At 34.5% G+C, this 21,802-nt stretch overlaps 1 protein-coding gene across 9 annotated transcripts in view; it reads right to left on the minus strand.

The window, feature by feature from the left end:
• Positions 1–21,802, minus strand: part of LOC411050 (glutamate receptor ionotropic, kainate 2) — a 153,582-nt gene that overhangs the window by 63,358 nt on the left and 68,422 nt on the right. For all 9 annotated transcript variants that reach the window (XM_016911941.2, XM_016911940.2, XM_026440130.1 and 6 more), the window contains 2 exons: positions 13,602–13,763; positions 2,586–2,837 (listed from right to left, as the gene is read on the minus strand). In XM_016911941.2, coding sequence (XP_016767430.2) covers positions 2,586–2,837; positions 13,602–13,763 — 414 coding nt within the window. The remainder of the gene's footprint in view (positions 1–2,585; positions 2,838–13,601; positions 13,764–21,802) is intronic.

Consider the following 21,802-nt stretch of genomic DNA (forward strand, 5'->3'; position numbering starts at 1 on the left):
GTGTGTGTGCACGAAATGCAACCGAGATATTAATAGAAAGCCTATATTGCATATCAGATTGGTGGGTTATAAGGTGAAAATATAAGAGGAAAATGTAGAATAGAATTTTTTTGCTTGTTGAGTAAAATTGATGGCTATTCTGATTTACAGATGCATTGTGTTTATTACTACAAATAGAGATTTGAAAAAAGGATGTATAAAACTGGTATTCTTTCTTCTTTCGTTCATAAATAAATCTTTGGTATTCTACTCTTTTGGCATTTTCTACGAGATTCCGATCATGCCTCGTAGAGTTTATACTGTTGAGTTTAACGTCAAAACAGGGTGGAATTTTGATTGGATTACATTTTAATCGAGTTTATTAAAGCCCGTAGGGCAGAACACGATGGAAAAGTTTAGGAAACAATTTTCTTTTTGTTGCAAAAGAGATGGAGGGGAGAAAGTTGAGTCATATTTAAACGATTGAGTCGCGAGAAAGCTTTGTCGTGTCGTGAAAAGCGAATTTTTTTTCGCATTTTCGATGAATAGACGCGTTGAAAAATATATTTCATCATATGGAATATATAGGAAATGCTCGGTGACATGCTTCACCAGGAAGAGGAATTTTTAGACGGATTTACCGCTGAGAAATTTATGGTTGCCGTGGAATTTAACGAAAAAAAAAAAAAGAAAAAAAGAATATCCTTCCAAAGATACTTTCTTTCATTTTTGCAACGAACGTTTCTTCTTCCTCTTTGTAAACAATTACGTCGTTTAATCAAGAGAAGTAAGCGAATAATCATCGTCTCTTCCATTCTTCTCCGAATAATTTATAAAATAAAAGCATCGAGTATAAACGGGGAATAAATTTATTTAAAAACTATGAAATTGTTCGAATTCAAGAAATGAAAAGATATTTGAAAAATTCATTTTTTTTATGCATGGAATTTTAACATAAAATATAGACGAAAGAGAGATAAAAAAAAGCTTTTCTCCCTGTATATAAAAATTGGATTTTTCAGTCAATTTCACACATGATCGATGTTCGATATAAAAAGCTTTTTATATAGTATGGATAAAACATTATTGGTGACATTTTGATGCAAAAAAAAAAAAAAAAAAAAAAAAAAAAGAATTCACGCACGTGAGAAACGTAGAATGAGAAACTTGCGTTTGATTGTTGACCAAGTTACTTCCTATTGTGTTCACCTTCCTGTCGTTCACGGGCAAAAAGCTCGAGGAGGTGGAAACTCGCAAGAACAAGAAACCGTTGACTTTAGAAGGTGTTAATTAAACGAGAGAAGCAAATTTGGCGCGGCAAGGCAAAGAAAAGCGCTTTGACCTAGGGAAATTCAAGGTTAACGAGACGAGCTGCAGCTGAAAATGAAGGTTCGGAGATCTCTGGTGTTGAAAGATTAATTTACGCGAGGGATTTGGAAGTCGATAATTATTTGACTTCGAAAGAACACGTTTCAATATTTCTTCAACTTCAAAGTTCGCGTATTTAAACTTAAAAAAAAAAAGAGAGAAAAAAACTAAAGCTCGAGGAAATTTACCAGAAGTGCAGTTCTCATCTCGAGAAGTTTATCTGCTAAAAGCCATAATATTGAAACTTGAAATTAAAGTAAGTTGCAACCTTTCGAACCTCTTGTGTGAAATTTCAATATTTCTAATCGATTCCGAAAACAAAGTGATAATCCACGATTATTTAATTTTTCTTTTGAATTAAATTATTCCTTGTATGGAATAGATCTTGCGAAATAAAATATTTTGAGATATCGAATTTTTCAAGTAATAAAATGCAAGAAGAAGAATCTAATTGGGATAAATTTTCCATTTTTCTCATAGAGAATAACTCGAAGAAAATCTGAAGATCTTGTTTCAACACTTTAATTCTATATCTTCTCTGAAAAATGACGAACCCATTATCCACGAATCTAAAAAAAAAAGCTCGTTTGATCTTTCGACGTTTCTCGAAATCGAACATTTCTCCCGAATGATTATCGAAAGAATTCATTAGAAACGAGATAGAGGAGAAAAACGAGAAGCGAGGATCAAAAGGATAATTACGAATCGTGTGATTTTGCACGCGGAACAGTTGGTTGCGTGTGCGTGCGGTTGACAGGGGCCGACATTTCAGCGTCGCGCCGGCATCCACTTCCGCTGGCTGACTCCGACGTCCCTATTTGCATAGGGATGCATCACGGCGACCGGCGCGGCGCTGTTAAAAAACGAGACAAAACGAGGGACGAAACAAGAAGAAAAAAGGAACAGCGTAATAACTAGCCTGTATGACACGTCACGGCTGGAATGTTCCGTGACTCCTTTGGAGAGGTGGCACTCGTACGCTTGCAAAATCCTCTGCCACCTGGAACGTTTGCTTCATTGTTTGCATCGCGTTATGCTTCTCTTCGTCGCGTTCTCTCTCTTTCTTTTTTTTTCTCATTTCACCATTTTTATATTTCCAACGCGAGGCTACGTGTTGTGCAATTACGTTACTTGTGCGTACGTTTTTGAATAAAATCGTGGTTTTCGTGGTATAACGGAAAGGGGAGATAGGTAGATGTAGATGTTTTTCTTCTGGTTCCAAGCGAGCGAATGCTTACCGTAATCCTCCTCGTAGATTATGGCCACTCTGGTCCAGTTTAAAAATGACATGAGATCTTTGAAGGCTTTGTTCAGATGGTCCTGAGATGGATAGAGATTTATACTGAACTCTTTGAACGTTGGCTCGAAGTCGACTCTGGCCTCGAGATGCGGGACGTCCAGAGCTTCACAAATGCTCTGGATATGGGCGCCTAGAAGAGGGTCGGATGGGCCGAAGATCCCTTGTACCGATCTCGACAGCTGCTTGCACGCTGAAATAGGAAAGATTATTGGTTTTTTCACAGTTGACAGTTAATCTTCGTCTATCAATTTTTCTATATATTTTTCTACAATTCTCTAATATTTTTCTAAAAATTGTATATACATATTGATACTTTTTCTAGCCTGATTGTCATATCATTGGTGTAACATTTGATAAGAATGCGAGATGATCACATATGTAATGAATCGCATATAACTTCGATTAATTTCATCGTTGATACATTAAAGGAGATGCACACATAAAATTATTTCTCGTCCAAATTTGGAAGAATTAAATAATCAGAAAGGATCATCCCTCTGAAATATTTCAGTATATATTTAATGCCAAAATAAACGAATGCTAACAGAAGTGTCACCGACCCACGCACAGGCTGAGAACCGTTCTCAACCCATTTAAATAGATTTGAATGAGAATGTAGTGGGTAAACAAGCAAAATGGCACGAAGAAGCGTGGAAATGGAAATACGAGAGGGTGGACTGGTGTTGACACTCCGATTTCATATTTCGAGACAAGACACGCTCGGGACTCCCTATATCAGGGGAGAAGTTGCGTGTATTTCCTACGCCATTTCACGGTAATCTTCCTCGTAAACTTTCATCGCGGGCCGGCGAATCGGCGACAAAAAGATTGACGCGAAACTTTGCCCCGCCTTTTTCTCTCGACTGTAAACAAGAATTGCACAGCTACTTGCCTTCCATTTAGTTTCGACTCGGTTTTTCGTGCGGTGGAATGAGCACGTTACGACGGACATTCTTACCCTAGCTACGAGCGCGTGTATGGAGTTGTGCAATCCCCGATACCGTCTCGTGGGATTACTCGTAAACCTTCGAAATACGGTTTGGAAAACGTTCTTTCCCGCGATAAACGCTCGGTTTTGGAATGGAAAATTTTGCGAGTTTTTTTTTTTTGTAAAGAAACGCAAGAGGAGTTGTGGTATGATGGGCGAATGTTTGATCGATGGATATTTCTTTTTCTTTTTTTTTTTTTGAAATAACATTTTTCTGATATTTTTAATGCGAAATAATTTGGCCATTCCATGTTGGATAGGATTTATCGAAAATGTTATTTTATTTGTTACTTTGTTATTTGTTATCTTGAATAATATTCAAGATAATATCTGATGGAAAACTAGAGTAAAGTTTTATACGTTTGTTACGGTGTATGAATGATGAGACGGATCTCCATTTCTACAATTGGGAATTTAGAAATGACTTTTATGCGTCGTTCAAAAAATGACAAAGATATATTTCCTTGAAGAAAATTGTCTAAGTGTTTGTGAACACATTGCTTCCAAGAATTTAGTTTGAAAATAAAATTATTCTGAAACGATTCTTAATGCAATAAAATATTCTTGAATCGTGTAGATCGAAATCGTAGATCAAAACGCGACAAAGGCGTGAATGAAAACGAATTTTCAGCCTCTAGTTTTCCATCGCAACATCTTGTCTCGTGTTATTTTTCCATCGACTCGGCCCATATTCGACTCACGGTTCACGTATTAATCGAACATTCATGGAAGCGACGTGATCGTATGATTTACGAGTACGATGTCTATGCATCTTCCGTGCACAAGGATCGCACGGAAAATGGACAGGAAATTGATACGTTATCAGACCGACGGCTTTCCTGATCCATTATTCGCGATATACTTTACGAACGTCTGTTCTGTTTTCGAAGAAAAGATCGTCCGACACGATCGCCGGATGAATGAGTTCGATTTCAAAAGTAGGATTTTCGTTCTGTTCGTTTCTCCGTTTTGCTAGCTAGAATTGTTCACGCGACTCTTTCTTCCTGCCCCTTTCGATAGGCAATCAGGCTAGACTGACTATCCTTTCATTCGTATTTACACTGCCGATTTCATTTAACGCGCGATCGAAAGTTCGTTAAGCATTGAAATTTGTTTTTCATTCTTCGAAAATAAAATATACAATGCATGGAAATGATATTGTTGAAGAAATAAAATATTTGTTTCATTTAACAATTACGATTATTAATAATGTTAAAAATAATTTAGGATAAATATTTTTTTTGTGAGAGAGGAAAATAATAATTATCTCTTGTTGATTTTGATAAATTTGTCTTCGAGAAGGTTAGGATAGGATGATTTTAACAATTGCTCTGTCCCTTTATCAGAGAATCACGTAAAATTCACCCAAGGAAGTCTGTGAGCTGATTTGGCAAAGAGCGTTTCATCGATCTTCTTGAAAGCTTCTTCAGCTTCGAGATCTATCAGTGTCTTGTCTTCGAGCAATCGTAATTCGATTTAACATCGTTGATGTCTGTATCGCGTAGAACTCGATGAAAATTCCTATTCGTTTGGCGAGAACAAGACAGCCAAGTCAACCTTACGACTGTTCATCGTCTCAACGACTCGAGATATCTCGTTCGCCGTCGTTATTCCCTTGATTAAGTCGTATTCTAGACGATGGTAAATAAGTCTCTTTACTTCGTTACCATGTTACTCTTCTTGTTAACGAACCGACACTAACGTCCTGAATTACTGACGTAGAAATGCTTGGAGTTGTCAGTCATCATTTTCCTCATTTCCATCAAGTACTTTAGACAGAGAATTAATAATTTGCCAATTAAACATTTTTCTTAAATTCGTTTTGATTAATAAATCACCAAATATTTGCTAGATATGTTTTTAATTTATTTATTTAATATCGATTCGTTTTTTAACGTCACGATTATATTTTTTAAAATCATCCTTAAATTTTCCGCCCACCGTGTTGTTCATATTTCAACAATTATTATTCCCAGAATTTTCCTGGAATTTTACAGAATTCATTTTACATCGAATCGTTGTTTCCTCGATATTTAATATGTATTTTAGAATTACTGCAACGCAAAGTGTATATAATTGAACAACCGATGCTCCATACACGGAATGTAATGTAACACTATCGACTAAGAGAAGCAAAATTAAACACGTATCGTTATTACAATCCGGAAAATTGTTAAAATCCGTTGTTCCCGTCGAATAATTAGTCAGAAATTATTACCAACAATAATTTCGTTCGGAAAACAAAACTTTTCGCTCCCCCTTCGTATATATCTCCCTCGTATTTTTAATCAAGCAACACGATCTCGAGCGCATCGACACGCAAAAATAGCTTCATCACTAATTTCACCTCTTACATTCCCTTTCTCCCTTCGCCATTTGTACACTCGATGAAGAAAAAAGATTGCGCAACAATGTGGCGTTAACGCGGTCACGGTGTTGGAGGAAAACGATGCCCCTGTTCCGCTTTCAAAATGGTAACGAGAGGAGGGAGGGGGGGATCGAAGGGAGGATTTTAAACGGAACCAACCCCTCCTTCTCTTGTCGAGGAAACGGAACTCGGGAATGGCTGAAACCGGTGGGAAAACAAAGCGATTAAACGCATCGGATCTCTCGAATCGCGTACCATTTTTACCATTTAGGATGAGAAAATGAAAAAATGTTTCCTTTTTTTCTTCTTCCTTTCCCTACGTTTCGTTTCTTTTTTCTCTCCTTTCTCGTTGGAATTACGAACGCAGATTTAATTGCGACGCGGAGTCGACTCGTTGAAAGTTCCTACGAAGCGGGAAACGAAACGCTGGCAATCTTGCGTTCCGGTTGACCTGAATTCCTCTCCTCCCGTCGGTGGAAACGGACCGGCCCCTCTATAGAGTCGGGGAACAAAGATATCAAGGTTTTGTTCGGAGGGCATAGGTATACCGAGACGAAATGGGAGCAAAAGAGTGTCCGACGGGGGAAGCAGTAAATTAAAAATACAACGGGTGCTCGCGTGTCGGCCCGGATTTTAAACGGTCTCGCTTACCTGTCTGCCGAAAAAAAAAATGGGGGAAGGGAGAGAGAGAGAGAGAGAGAGAGAAAAGAAGAAGAGGGTCCTCCATCATCAGCGCTTTCAAGCGCACTTGCACGTTTTAAACGAAATTACATCGGTCGCATCCGTGTCTTTTCTTCCCTCTTGACCTTCTAGGCGGGAAAATATGATCGTTAAGTGGGTGACATGGAGGATTCTATTTAATTATTAGCATGAGAGAACGATATTTCTCCTTTTCCAATCCAATGATGATTTTCTCATCATTCGAGAGATTTTGATAATTTGTAATTGATAAAGTTTCTTCGTGCATTCATTGGAAATGAATATCAGTTGAACGTGTTGTTTCTATTTTATATTTATTTTTAGAGAAATCGTCAACGATTTTCGATGCATTCTGTATGGTGTAGAAAGTTTTAAATCAGGTATAGTTAAAGTTGTAAATTAATTACGCAACAATTGTAGCCATTGATGTCGACGTGACAAAGTTTAGACACTAAAGCCTCGTTTAGATTAGTCAAGTTGCTCGAAACTTGCTTAAGTAATTCGATTTGAAACTCTTGTTCATATTAGTCAAATGTTACTTGAATACAAGCAATTTAACTTTGAAGAATCTTAAACGAGTGTCAGGTGTAGAATCTCGATAAAATGGGAAAAGTAGGAGTTTTCGTTGTAATAATAATAACAGAGGTTTTCATGCCTCTTGCATTGCATTATAAGAAATAAATTTTCCGAAAAATCAGCGAAGGGAGTCGAATCCTGGTCCGCAAAGAAGCGGTTGTCATATCTTTTGTTGGTAATAAATAAACGAAAACTTCCATTCCATTAAAATGTTCCGGCTCGAGAGATCAAAGGAGTGCAAGTTATTCAATAAATTTTGAGAATTCCCCCCCCCCCCACTTTTTCGTCTTCTTGCTCGTCGGTTTGAGCATAATTCACTGTAACTTCAAACGACTGGAAGTCGCGAGGATTCACCAAATATTGATAAAAGCATCGGCAAAGTTTCTTATTACGGTGAAACGGATATTATAAAATCTGTAGAAAGGAACTTTTATTATTAACAATCGGCATTATTACTTCTTATTGCGATAACAATCGACGTTTTTAAACACGTTTTCAAGGATATATTGCAACTGAATAGAAACGAGTGACAAATAATTGGTATTTATTCATCTCTATTGACTATAAATATTTACAGAAATTTCTGTAATTTGAATATTCTCGGAAATATTCATTAAAAATGAACATTATTGTCGATAATACAAATATAATCTCTCAATATTTTCATTGATGATTGATGTACAGCCAGTCACATAAGTTTTCATACACTTAAAAAGAAATTGACCCACGTTATAATCCATTATATTTAATACAATTTTCTAATTTACAATTGATAAACTTTTGCGACTGATACATACGTAAAAACGATACATCCTTCTATTCGTATAAATTGATAAAAATTCGCGTTATTCTTTATCGAAATCAGAAATAAAAGTAATAAACCGCTTAATTTTTTCCCGGATCCGAATTTCCTTGGAAAATCTAATTTTCCCCGTCGATCCATTTCCCTTTTCACTCGAGAACATGGATGTATGCGTCGTTTGTAATCCGAACAGCCAATTCTTAGAAATTCATCGAGTCCCATTCCCGAGTCGATTTCCCTCTACGCGAATTCAATTTTCCCCGCGGCTTTGTCTTCTCTTCTCGGTGGCATCCTACGAGGAAATCACGATTTTCCGGCGCGGGCGACAAATTTTTCTCCCCGATATCACAATGTGTCGATCGAATGGACGAGATTAAAAAAAGTGCAATTATTCTTGAAATATTAATAATCATGACAAAATATAATTTTCAATATTAAATTTTGATAAGAAAATCTACAATTATCTACAATTATCGTTTTTTCTTTTTTTCTTTTTTTGAAAATAAAATGTGTCATAGATATTTTTTTGAATTTGATTTTTATAAAAGTGAGTGTCAATATTAATAGGATCTTTAAAACTCGTGATTTACGGGATAATAATACGGAACGGTGTTAATTTTCCATTAGAATTTCCTCATCGAAATTATCGAAATTTTTAACGAGTGTCAAAGAGTTTGATCAAAAATTATTTTAATATATGCACGATGGATAAAAAGGCTTGATGACGAATTTTGGAAAAGGGACACGAATGAAACGAACCCGTTTTTTCGATATTTTCTCGTTTAGGATTCACGTTCGAGATCGTGAAAGGAAATGACAATCAGGGAATCGACGTTTAACGGTGAATAAATCTGATGAAATGCGAGGAGAATTTGTCGCGCGGATGATATCGTTCCGATGGCAAGCGAACATCGACGCCAATTAATTCGCGAAAATTATGTTTTCAAGCTTTTCATCGTCAGCTTCATTTTCACGTCTCTCTCTCTCTCTCTCTTCCCCTTTGCGTATTCGGTATTTTCGATTGCCGGTTTAATCGGGGTAAAGATGAACGGGATAAAAGAACGATTCATTTGTCCGCTGATTAAATCGTTCGACGAGGATCGAAAACGATTGTTACAATCGAATATTTTAATCTGCATACACGATTGTTATTTTGATACATACATTCAAATTGATGGTACGATAGAAATATATATCACGGTTTCATCCTATATTTTGTCTTTCTCTGTCTTTCTCGATTCTTTCTCGGTGAATGCAATCATTTTTAAACTTCAAATATTTAATCTTTCGGTAAAAAAAGAATCATAATTGTATATTCTTTATTCTCATGATAATTTTAAATATTTTTTGTACGAGTTACTATTATTATTATTGATCGACGAAAAGCATTTTTATTAATTTATGAACAGAAGAGGAATTAACATAGAAGAAATAAGTAAGAGAAAAAATAACGAAGAGAATATTAATTCTTTGGGTATATTTGATGAGTCAAGATCAAATTGAGACAATATTCAATAAATTTGAATTTGCATGTTTCTTTCTACACTTCAAGAATCAAGTGATAATAGTTTATTAATTTACCATATTGATGAATATAAAATACATAAAATTATGGAAGTTATTATTAATCAAATTCTCCACTGCTTCTCTACTTCCAAAATGAAAAGAGACATTGAGAGCATAATGAGAAAGAAGACTTCACTTCAAAAATAACTGAGAATCATCAAAATATAGTCTTCAATACTATTATCTTAGTTGCAAAATCACATCATCAATTTAAGAACTTTAATCATGTGTGGAAAATTAAAATCGATCGATCAAAAATTAACTTTAAAACATATTCGTTCAAAGAAAACAGTTCAGTTTCCACAAAGTTTAAGTTAGTCACCGTGCGACGTTAAGCCCACAATATGACACGAAGAGTTGAGAAAGGAAGAGAGGAAAAAAAAAAAAAGAAAGTACGACTCGCGATCCCTGGAGGATTTATCACGAGAAAAGGAGATCCAACTGGAATAGGGAAAGATGGAAGCCGAGGCTATTGAAAATGAGAAATCTTTTCAGACGAGGTTGAAATATATCTTTAAACGGGAACTAACGTGGATACGAAATGCCAGTCGCGAGAACTCAACCACCAAGAATATTTATGACGCGGATCGGCCTGGTAAAATTCCTGAGGGATGTTGGCCGCCGCACCATGGCCGAATAAATGCGATCTGTGCCGACCCTATTTCAACGAGTGGACAAGAGTAGATTTTGGGGCTAATTTACTAAGATTTCATTTGGTGGTAGATTACGTGGTGGTAGGGCTGCTGGTAGATTATGTATTATGATTGTTGCGCAATTATGACTTGATTGTTTTCCGAGTAGCATGTTTATTTCCTTGGTTGACGTTAATTAGGATACCGTTGTGGTTTACCTTGGTTCTGTGAAATATTTCGAACGGATGGGGGATGAAATATTTGAATCTCGCCTCTTTTAATTTTACGTTACAGCTAGTTCGTAGAATTAATCTTTTGTGGATTAAATCGCGTTATCATTGTTACTTTTATCTTTATTTTTAACTTGATATCAAAGGGGATGAATTTGAATTTAATATCCTTTGATCTTATAACACATCACTGTTTTTATTCAACGGAAATTTCAATTATTTATGATTTGAATAAATAAAACTCGACGTTCTTGTATATAATTTGTTTTGGCACTTAAAATTAATGTTTCAAAAGAACCGCGTGTATATCGCTAAAAATGTATTCATTAAAATCGCTTAAACAATATTTGAAGATACTTTTGCAACAAGGGGATAAATACGATTATAGAAGTCAGATTATTCTTCGTTCGTTGCTATAATAAAATTAAAAACTACTATTACTGCGTGCATACAATAAAGCTTTCCCCTTTGTACTCTTAAATATGTATGTCTGTGTAGTGTTAGCACAATTTTGTATCATCTTGGAAAAAATGCTTGTAAACTCTGGTCGCGGGTTCTAAACATGCATAGCTCGTGACAGAATTTTAAAACGGATGATAATAACAAAATATCAGAATTACACAAAGGATTAATGAAGACAATTTTTGTCGTGTACGTCGAGTTTCTTTCTAAATATAATTTATCGTAGATATGTAAAATATTCAGATTTTATTTCTCGTAAAAGATATATATTTCCAAACGGAATTTTATTCAAAACGAGAGCAAAAAAGAAAAAAATGCTTTGAAGATTGATTTCACTCACCAAACAAATTTTTCCTCCAAAACGGATTGTTCCACGAATAATTCAGTATATATGCTTTACACAAACTTTAATTAAAATAACAATTTTAATTTTATTCCTCGTACTTTCTTTTCTGAATATATTTCCAACAAGCTCTTCTTCAAATCTATCTTTCGATTTTGATTTTGATCGCTTATTAAATATTTAATATCATACCTCATTCGTATACACGAATAGATAATTCATAATTCAAACAATTTTTGTTTTTAACACGAATAGCTTCTAAAATTTAATTTACTATCGTTTAAAAGAGTCAAGGGTTGATCAATATGGAAATTGGAGCAAAAATAACTCGCGACGATTCGCGAGAATAATCCCTTTTCCGCGTATTTCCATCAATCGAGAGATGGAATTCGTCGAACACACGATTTTGAAAAATACGACATCCTATTATACTCAGTGATATAGATGATGTAGAGGAATCGCGAAAAGCGCGCGATGCACGGGAAATGAAGTGTCTTTGAGTCTCAATAATCCACGAAATAGATAGATAGAACGCCGGTGGATAGAACATTTTGTTGCAAATTTATCGACGTCCGCGCGGATTTACGGTTCGCAATTTACGATCTAGGCGGCCATCTACGATCGGTCCGCAAGAAACATTGTTATGGTTTCGCGGCGGGGTCAACCCTTGACTCCGGCCTGGAATTATTTTGCATAAATTTCACCTTATATGACTTCGCAAACCTTACTTCGGTCTGCTTTCGTGTTACGCTAGTTGAAATCAAATCTTTCGAGTAATAGGTTGCAAGTAAGTTGAATGATTCGTATCGGGGAGAAATATTGAAAAAAAATGTTGGATAGGTTAATTATAAGAACGTTTCAGATCTAGTTAATAACGATATTTGATTATTCGTATCTCAACATTATTCATAAATAATAAATATTTCAACTCTCTTGTGAAATTTAAGTTTGAAATTTTATGACACGTTGATTGAAACTCGTGCATAATTTTACATTGGTCTTGAGGGAACGTTTGAATAAAATTGCTTTGATCGTGTTAATTAATTCAAGTTAAAATAAAACTTTCGAAATAGTTTGGGTGGTTATATATTTTTGAATAGCTCTATAAATCGGCCTCGAACTTCGGGCAAACAATTTTCCGCAACAAGAAGTAATCGAAGTTGGCGAAATCCGTTCGAAGATTCAATGGTGCATCTCTATATCAAGCGAGATTAAACAAAGATCCTACCACGATTCTGTTCAATGTTCTACTTTCGGACTTTCCGGTTAATGCGACGATTTAATCCCTTCTCCAGAACTTGGCCTATGTATTGCCTACCATTTAGAAGAATTATCCTTTTGTGGTGCCAGGGCAATCGACTAATCCTTTCAAAAACATGATCTCCTTTTTTAAAAAAAAGATCTTAAAATCCCTCAAAGAACATGCAAGCACGAGATGAACAGAAGATAAAATGGAATAATATGGAATCATAGTTTGTTTTTCACAAACAATTTTCCGAAATCTAACGTTAATCGATGCAAATTTAAAATAATTTGAAAATTTAAAACAAAAAGTAATTATTTATTTATTATTTTAGGTTCCATTTTATTATCTTCTCCGTTATTATTGCCTCGAGAAACGATATCTTTTTCCTTTTACGAGTCATTATATATGCAGTGTAATCCTCGACTGGTATAAAAAATTTAGGGGGATTGGCTGAATGTGTATCGATGATGAAAATCGCTCTTGCAACGCGAACGGTGGATAAAAAGTCGAACAGAAATCGGAGGCACGCCTTTAACCTTCCACCAGTTTATTAAGTCTCGAAATAAAGAGACTCGAGAGGCTCTTATTTATCAGAAATCCGTGCCTTATCTTCGTTTTAATGTTTTCCGTGACGAGATATTCGAGGCATTAAATACGTTCCACTGTGAGCGAGTGTCGTTGTTGAGATTATACAGAGGGGAGAAGTAGAGGAAGTTTGGAAGAAGAAATAATTGATAGGTCCATTTTTTTAGGGTATCTACAGTGACGAGAATATCAAATAGTGGCTGTGAAACTTTTTAATTAATAGAATTAACGTTTCAGTATTCACTTTTGATAACACTTTCTTTTTTGTAGGTAAAAATACAGCTTCGATAAATTGGAAAAATAAAAAATTCAATCTTAATCGAGAAATTATTAAGTCGAGCTTATTATGTTTCTCTTCCCGTAGTCTTTGAACGTAAACGTGTAGTATTTCGAATGTAAAATATTTATACAATTCTTCGGAGAGAGATCGTGAAAAATATATATCTTGGCGGCGTACCTTTTTTCGACGTTCGGAAAGAATCGTCCTTAGGGACGTATTGAATATCGTAAACCAGCGTGGTGTTCGCCAACAGAGTTTTATCCTTGTTGATCTTATAGATGGCATACTTGAATGCCAATTCCGAAGGACTGTCTTTTTGATCCTCCGTGAAGATTGCACCTGCAACAAGAAAACCAAATCATTAATAATCGTGACGAATAGAATTCTTCGAGAAATTGATAAATAATTTTGTTTCAATTTGTAAGTTGATCGTTTATGCATAGATCGTTTACGCAAAAATAAATTCTAAATGGTTTAGACAAATTAGAGATCTTCTTCTTTAGAGAAATCAAATTGGAATGATTTCGAAAAAATGGCAAGATAGGAAATTATATTATATTATTTCTCGATTCAACCAAGTTGAAACCTTTCGATTCTACATTTTCAATAATTTTAATTTCGTTGTATCGATCAGACTTCGACAAGTTGAGCAGATTCAATTACAGACAGCTTCGCAATAGCAAAACGTTTATAATCGCGTCTCTTTCACGAGGTAATTGCACGCTCGAACCAACGATCGATAATTTAACATGTAATTTATTACTGTGCAATTATTCAACAGAGTTACGTGATCTATAGAACTTTGGAAATAAGGAGTTTGTTTTGAAATGAGGAAGAAAGGTGAAGTAGGAAGGAAGAGGAGAGGAAGAATCATTAAAGAACCATCATAAAATGGTTCACCAGATGGTTGGGAAAACTTTGAACAGATATTTAATCAATGGATATCATTTAAAGTTGCTATGATATTTGTTTCTTCGAAACAAATTTTAAAAATTTTATTTCTAATGATATTTAGATGTTTAAAGATATCATTTTAATGACAACGTGTATATAAATCAAAAAATATTATATTAAACAATTTTTAATTATAGATATATCGATGTTAGGATAATATTTCTTACATGAGAGGAAGAACCATTAAGGAATTTACAAAGAATTTTTTAATTATCTCAATTTCATTTTCGATTATTCGTTTGATCAATCATTCAAGTCTCTCTCTCTTTATTTTGATTAATAAATTTAAAATATTATCTTATTAAATTCAAAACAAGGGATAGATATGAATGAGACTTGAGACTTGAGCATGATTTCCGTTGATATAATTTTTTACATGTCGAAAGCTCTCAGCTTCCGCAACTTCGATGATCAATTTTATTCGTTATAGCATCCTTTGCATAAAGAAGACGAAACTTTTTTTCCCTAACATTTATCTTCTATTCTAATTTCGCCATTGTTAATTTATCGCATCTTTTTTTTTTCTATTTCTCTTCAAGCTCAGTTTGAGTTAAAAAGTTTATCAAAAACGATTCATCTTCGAACGGATCGATTTAATCTCTGTTTACCTTATCACGTTGTATGTTATTTTTTTCCTTCCATCAGTTTTGTGTTCTCTTTCCATCGAATCTTTTTTTTTTTTTCGAAACGTATTTCGAAAGGTATTGTTTATATTTCGAGAAAATATTTTGAACAATTGAAAGCATGGATGATGTTCGTTTTGTTAGTTAGCTTGAAGTCGGGTAAAATTCACGGGCATCAATTTTACGCGATAAAATTGTCCGTTGCGAGTTTAGTCGAATTTATCCATGTCAGGGGTGGAAATACCCTCGGTTGAAAACTTCTTTCATGAACCAATCGATCTCCATCGCTCTATCAAAACGACATAGACGAGAATTGATCAAGTTGAATTAATTGTTTCTAAACGATCCTTGAAGGAGACTACATTCTTGCCTGTCTAATTATCACCGTCGAGAAGATTAATTTTCCGTCCTGGGTTTAGGGATAATCTCTTCCTTCCATTTATCAGAACTTCTGTGACATTTTAAATATGTAAAGAGATTTATTGTTTTTCCAAGATAAGAAACAAAATGTGCGATCAATATTCGAGTCGATTTTATAATAATTCGTGATCAATTGAGTACATTTTTTGTTCGAAGAAAGAAAATTATGATAAGTATAATCAATATTTCAAACAAAAATTTATTTTATAACTAATTTCATAAATTGTTTTCTGTTAAGAGGAAAAAATATCTTTAGTATCTTATTTTACATTATTTTCCAATTATTGCATCATAATTGTAAATTTAAATTTTCAAAAATATCTCTTGTGTACTATTTATATAAAAGTATAAGAGTTACAGAGAACTTGTTTCAAAAAATATTCAAAATTATTCCAATTAGACCAAGAAAAAATAGAAACAGTACTCTTGGATAATAGTGGAAGTTAATGAGATTCTTCGTTTTGATAAAAGCTGTTTAACGATCGCAACAGTTATCAGAGTCTATTCTTCGCCCCACTGTTGTTTCTCTCCTATATCCCACTGGTTGTCGTTCAAAGTCGCATTAAGAAGTTTCAGGGTGGAGGAAATGTGTGTTGGATCCTGAAGTTCGAATTTCGTTGACTCGATAAAGATCCTGCAGATAGAAATTCATACAATTTCCCGTTTATAATATGTGCCAAGCGAATTTTGTAATCTATACCATTCGCCTCGAGTTCATATCGTGCCAGGATAACCACTCTGGTTTTCTATTAAATAGATTATTTCAGTCGATTTTATTTTGAAAATTATTTAGAAGAAAAACTCATTAATTATCGTGTCAAAAACGAAGGATCGATTGACGAAATTCTTAAAAATTAATACAATTAATCTTAATAATGATAATTTCACGTTTAATATAAATCGAAAAAAAAAGGTTTTCAATAAATAAACATTGTTTAATCTTAATTTATTGTTTAATCTTAACTTTATATCGAGAATGAATAATTTGTATTATTTAATCGAGGGATAAGAGAAATTTTATAGAAAGACGATAATATTAAAATTTAACGAAATTACGTCTAGAAGAAAATATGATCATCGTCGTCTTATATTACTCTCTTGGTGCGAATATCCCCTCAACTGTACTCTTAAGGGAGACATCGAAGGATCCGTGTTCGCTGGAAAGCTCCCAATCGCATGCTTTCTAAATCGTTCTGACTGACGTACGCAACGAGATGATTTTCTTGAAGAACTTTTATTGAAATTGAGTATATTGAGGCGAATATATGAGTATATGAGGTGCATATAAATCGCTATTTCCCCTTTGAAATTACTTTTTCGCTAATCCAGAGTTCGGAGACATGATCCGTTTTGATATACATGCAATTTTTTATAAATATAAAATCGAGAAACGTAGATTAAATTCATTTAGATTCATTTAAGTGGTTTTTTGAGAATAGTACAATCAATTGATCAGCTAAATATTAATATAATTAAGAGGGAGAAATTAGATATTAGTTTTTTAGATTACTATTCCAAATAGAGAACAATAATAGAGGAAAATTTTGCACTATTATTAACACTTTTATTATATATTATTATATTCTCTCTGGAATTTTGTAAAAAGACGAGGTGCTTTTTAAATATGAACGATGCTCGATAGAAGTGTAAATACAAAAAAATGTATGAAAAAGATTTAAATTAAAACAATTGAGAATTTATATATATTAGATATTAAAAAATAAAATATAATCAAAATTTTTTATTTTCTTTTATAGAGAAATAATTCGTTTAAAAAAGAGTATCCCAGTTTACAATTGTATATCGTTGTATATATTAAAAAAAGCAAAATTTTCCATTGTCATTTTTTTTTTTTAATTCCATATTTAATCCTACATTGTTGTCACAAAAAATTATTTTTTCGTATATCAAATATAAAAAAATAAAAATTTAGAGATATTTCATTGAGCATGCCAAGAGATTTTATAAATTAAATTTGCACAGATAACGAAATAATATTCAACGTTCTAAACGTTTATTAAATTTTCGATCGATTAATTGACGAATTATTCCATTATTGAATCGGTTTTTTGGAACGAATATACTTTTAAACGCACTGTACAGAAACGCTGGAGACATAGCCATCGAACGAACTCGATTGCGCGCGGAATATAAATATTTCGCGACGGAATTGCAAAGTGTGTTTCTTTTCCGTATTGTGCTCCCCTATCGGATAGGCTACTATATTGGCCGAGTTGCGATATATCGAGGTGATACATCGAGTTTCTGCGTTTGTTTGCGATTTGAATGTGACCCACGTTCGATTCGACGATTTCCCTTATAATATTTCACTCCGGTATCCTGGATTAAAAAAAAAAAAAAAATAAATAAATAAATAAATATAAAATAAAAATAAAAAAATGTGGAATATGGAAAAAATATAGAGGAAACGAGCCGCGTAATTCCTATGTGCGAGTCTCTCGTCGCGAAAACAGATTATCTTTTGAACATTTGACAAATGTGAATAATAATAACGAATAATCTTTCGGTTAGTTTTACGTTAAAATTTGGTTGTTTTCGGTGATTGGTTTTTATGGATCGTTTAATTTTTCAGGGGACGATGATATATGTATCGTGTAAATTGAGTATCGTGTTTATATTTTTAAAATGGGATAAAATATAAACTATTCGAGGTGTTTTATATTTTATGCATTTCAATGTAAAATCCATTTCCATTATATAGATAGAAGATTATTATTCGAATAACTTTTCCATCAAACTTTTTGCATCTAATTTTTCGTTAAATTTTGGTGGTTTTATTAGTGAAGATCGTAATATTGTTTTTCAATGTCAATCATGTAAATTATCGATTATAATACCGAATTATAATACTCTTTATATCGAAATGAAGAAATCTGAAATATCTCAAATAGTTTATGCAATTTAAATGACGTGATGCTATATTTCGGTATTATCATCGTCATGAATATTTTAAGCAAAATGTATTACTATGCTTGAATAAAAGCTAGGACTCTTAATGACTTAGCTGAGAAATCTTTTGAAGTTTTTACTCGCGAAGAGACAGTGCAATGCCGCCCCGGAGACAATTTAATTGATAAAATTGCTCTTTCACCGGATTATATAAAAGGCGTTATATTAAGGAAAGCTTTGTTTTATTAAGGAAATTCGTCAAGATTGCTGTATGAGAGATGGCCGGGCACTTTTTAATTAACTGTAGGCAAGTTCTCGCTTTTTACTCTCTGTTTTGCTACGCTGCTTTCCAACCAGTGTGAATAATTAATGAGATCTTTCGAACACTACCGCACGCGGTTAAAAAATAATTTTCACTTATTATCAAGTATAATACTCTTTCACAATCTTTTTCCTCTTCAAATGATCTTCAAAAATCGTAGGATAATAACGTGCATTTAGAAATTTTAAATATTCAAAAGACCCTGCTCTTTCTCTTTCAACATCTCTCTTTTCATTATCCATTCGTTTACAATTTAAAATACAACAAAAATTATCATCGATACATTTCAATATACGTTCGCACGTTTTATTTAATATTTCGCATAAAATATCCACGTATCATCAATGATTATTTGAAAACAATTCTTCCACGATCTTTCCTCGAACACGATGAAATGAAAAAGAAAAGAGAGAATTCTGAATCGTTTGTAATCGCGAAACAGACATAATCGTGGAAAGGAATCAGAATGCTTTTCGGGCCGTAATTCGTTTATGGTCTACCGAAATCGTGTCGAGTCGCGCGTTTCCCTCAAAGATGGGCGAAAAGGAGGCGAGCAAAAAAGGGAAGCGAGAGGAATTCGAGTCAAAAAACTTTGATGGGCCCGAGCAATGGAGGCTCTCGTGTTCTGTTTCTAGTGGAATTAAAAAGCTCCGTATAATTATTCTCGGCTCGGACGTTTTAAAACGCGAGGCCTCTCCCGTTTCATCTGGGGATCTGGGTTAAAAACTTCGGGAAGGGATGAAGGAAAATCGTGGCGGCCTCCTCGAGACAACGAGAAGAATCGAGCAATGGCCTATTGTCCGTTTATCCACAGTTAGCCGGCCTGGGGGCGAGTCTGGACCCGCGAACAATTCGATTTCCACGCTTCTGGAAGAAGAAAATCTTCGATGGAGGTTTATTCTTCCACCGAGCTCTCCTTTCTTTTTCCACGGCCATGTAAAATGTATAAGCATTTTCAGCCCTTTGCCCATTGAATTTTTCATTGAACATGCTCTCTACCTTTCTCTCTCTCTCTCTCTCTCTCTTTGAATACATCCCCTAGCCGCGAGTCTTCGACTGTCGATAGAAAGCGTCTCGTCTAGGTGCAAAAAAGAGAGAAGAAAATAAAAGAATGGAAAGAAAAAAATTTCTCGGCAATAATAAAGAGGCTTCTTAGTCCTCATTTATATTATTCAAATTTTTCAACCACCCGATTTCGAATTGCGATTTCTCGATGGGGATCTAGGGGACAACTGGACAACTGGAAGATGCTCGATAGAGGGAAAATCTTTATCTCATTGGGGTGAATAAGTCTGGGATTATCGAACGCGTTAAGATTCGTAAATGCCTCGAGAGAGATTCCATTCAATTCTCTCGTGAAAATCTTTCAGCTGTGAGCGATCTCGTTTGGAAACAGGAACATTGTCTCGCGCGAAGGAAGGATGAGAGAAAGAGAGAGAGAAGAAACGAAGAAGGGGAAAACGGTCTTAATCGTTGTCTGCCGGATAAATTTCTCGCGACGATCGTTAACTTCGCCTCGAGGATCTCGAGGCAGAGATCGATGGAGAAGAATGCAAACGAAGGGGATGAATTTTAAAGGATGCTGAAATATGAATTGCATAGCTAAAATTCGTGATGACAAATCGGATCCGTGACTTTTAAATACTTCGATGCATTTTTCCTTCTTTTTCATTCTCATCTCGAATCGTACTTATCGATAAATCGTATGGATTTACGTGCGCCAACTTGATCTCGTTACTTTTCTATTTCAATTCATTTCCTCTTGGATTCTCATTTTCCGTGTTTTGTTGAAATTTACACGCATAGTCGATCAAAAGATGATAATCGGAGACAAAATTTGCGTCGGTTCACCGTTATTAATGAACTATTAAGTAGCTCGAAGTTAGGAAGAAGAAGTAACTAAGTTGGTTCGCTAAACACAGTGGATGGGGCGTAATGATAAGAAGTTTCTTCGTCCAAATCTCGAAACTTGTTATTATGGTATCGCGGTGAGCCGCGTAATTACGATTCTCTCTCGGTTATGATTAAACCGACGGTGCATCTAGCCTTTGGGCTAATTATCCCCTCCCGCGTTAGTTTATTATAACGGGGCACGGTGATAACGCTTGGCTCGCGAGTTTTTCTTTTTTTTTTTTTTTTTAGTTTTATTCTCGAACGAAATCGCGAAAAGTATGCTTATTCGACGATCTCGCGTCTGACGAATGATACCATTTGCGCGGCCGATGTTACATTCGCGAGATTATTTCGGGAGAATTAATGTTTGAGATTTTAGAGAACAAGGAAAGATATATAAGAATATATAGGCTCTTTAAATTAGAGACAATTATAATTTTCTTTTCAGAAAATTTTATAGATGTATTCATATCATTTTGGATATACTAAAAAGATATCGACAAATTTTGTTTATGATGTATTTTAATACCGTGTATTAACACTAGAATTATTAATTACAATTAGAGTATTTAAATATATTATTTTATTAAAATAACTTGGTGAAAATTATGAAAATAATTACATATAATATATATGTGTAATTATTTTGCATTTTTAGTAATTGTTTTAGTGCTAATTATCACGGTTATTATTTTATAATAATCATGCTATTATTTCTGTTTAGTTTTATCCAAGAAAAATTTTGAGAGAATACGTTATTGAAATTTGCTCGAGATATACGTGTGATCGTAAAAGGATCTTTACATCTCTCAAATACTTCTATCAAGGATCCCATTCGATAATGTATTCTAAACAAATAATGAAATTATTCCTGAGAATAATTTCAAAGGGGATTAATGGATGTTAATTCGACAAAAGCGATCGAGCAATCGATCGTTAATCGAGCACGAAATTGCGTTACTCTCCCCAGCCGATCGTTCGTTCGTTCCGCGTCAAAGCTGTCTACGCGCGACTATCCCTCGATCTTTCACGCCATCCCGTGCGATGTCACGCCGTAATAACTTATTAATCCATGGGACAATAGCCGTTGTTGGATGATTCCGTGAAATTGTCCACGTGATCTCATCTCTGGATCCGAGGAGTACGCGGCATCGATCCCTAAACAAGCCTGGTATTTCCCTTGGGCTCTGGCCAATGATGATTCGACCACCAACCCGTCACAGAATTACTTCTATCGACGCGTCCAACTCGATTTT

The sequence above is a fragment of the Apis mellifera genome, linkage group LG4 (genome assembly GCF_003254395.2).
Source record: "Apis mellifera strain DH4 linkage group LG4, Amel_HAv3.1, whole genome shotgun sequence".
NCBI lineage: Eukaryota > Metazoa > Arthropoda > Insecta > Hymenoptera > Apidae > Apis > Apis mellifera.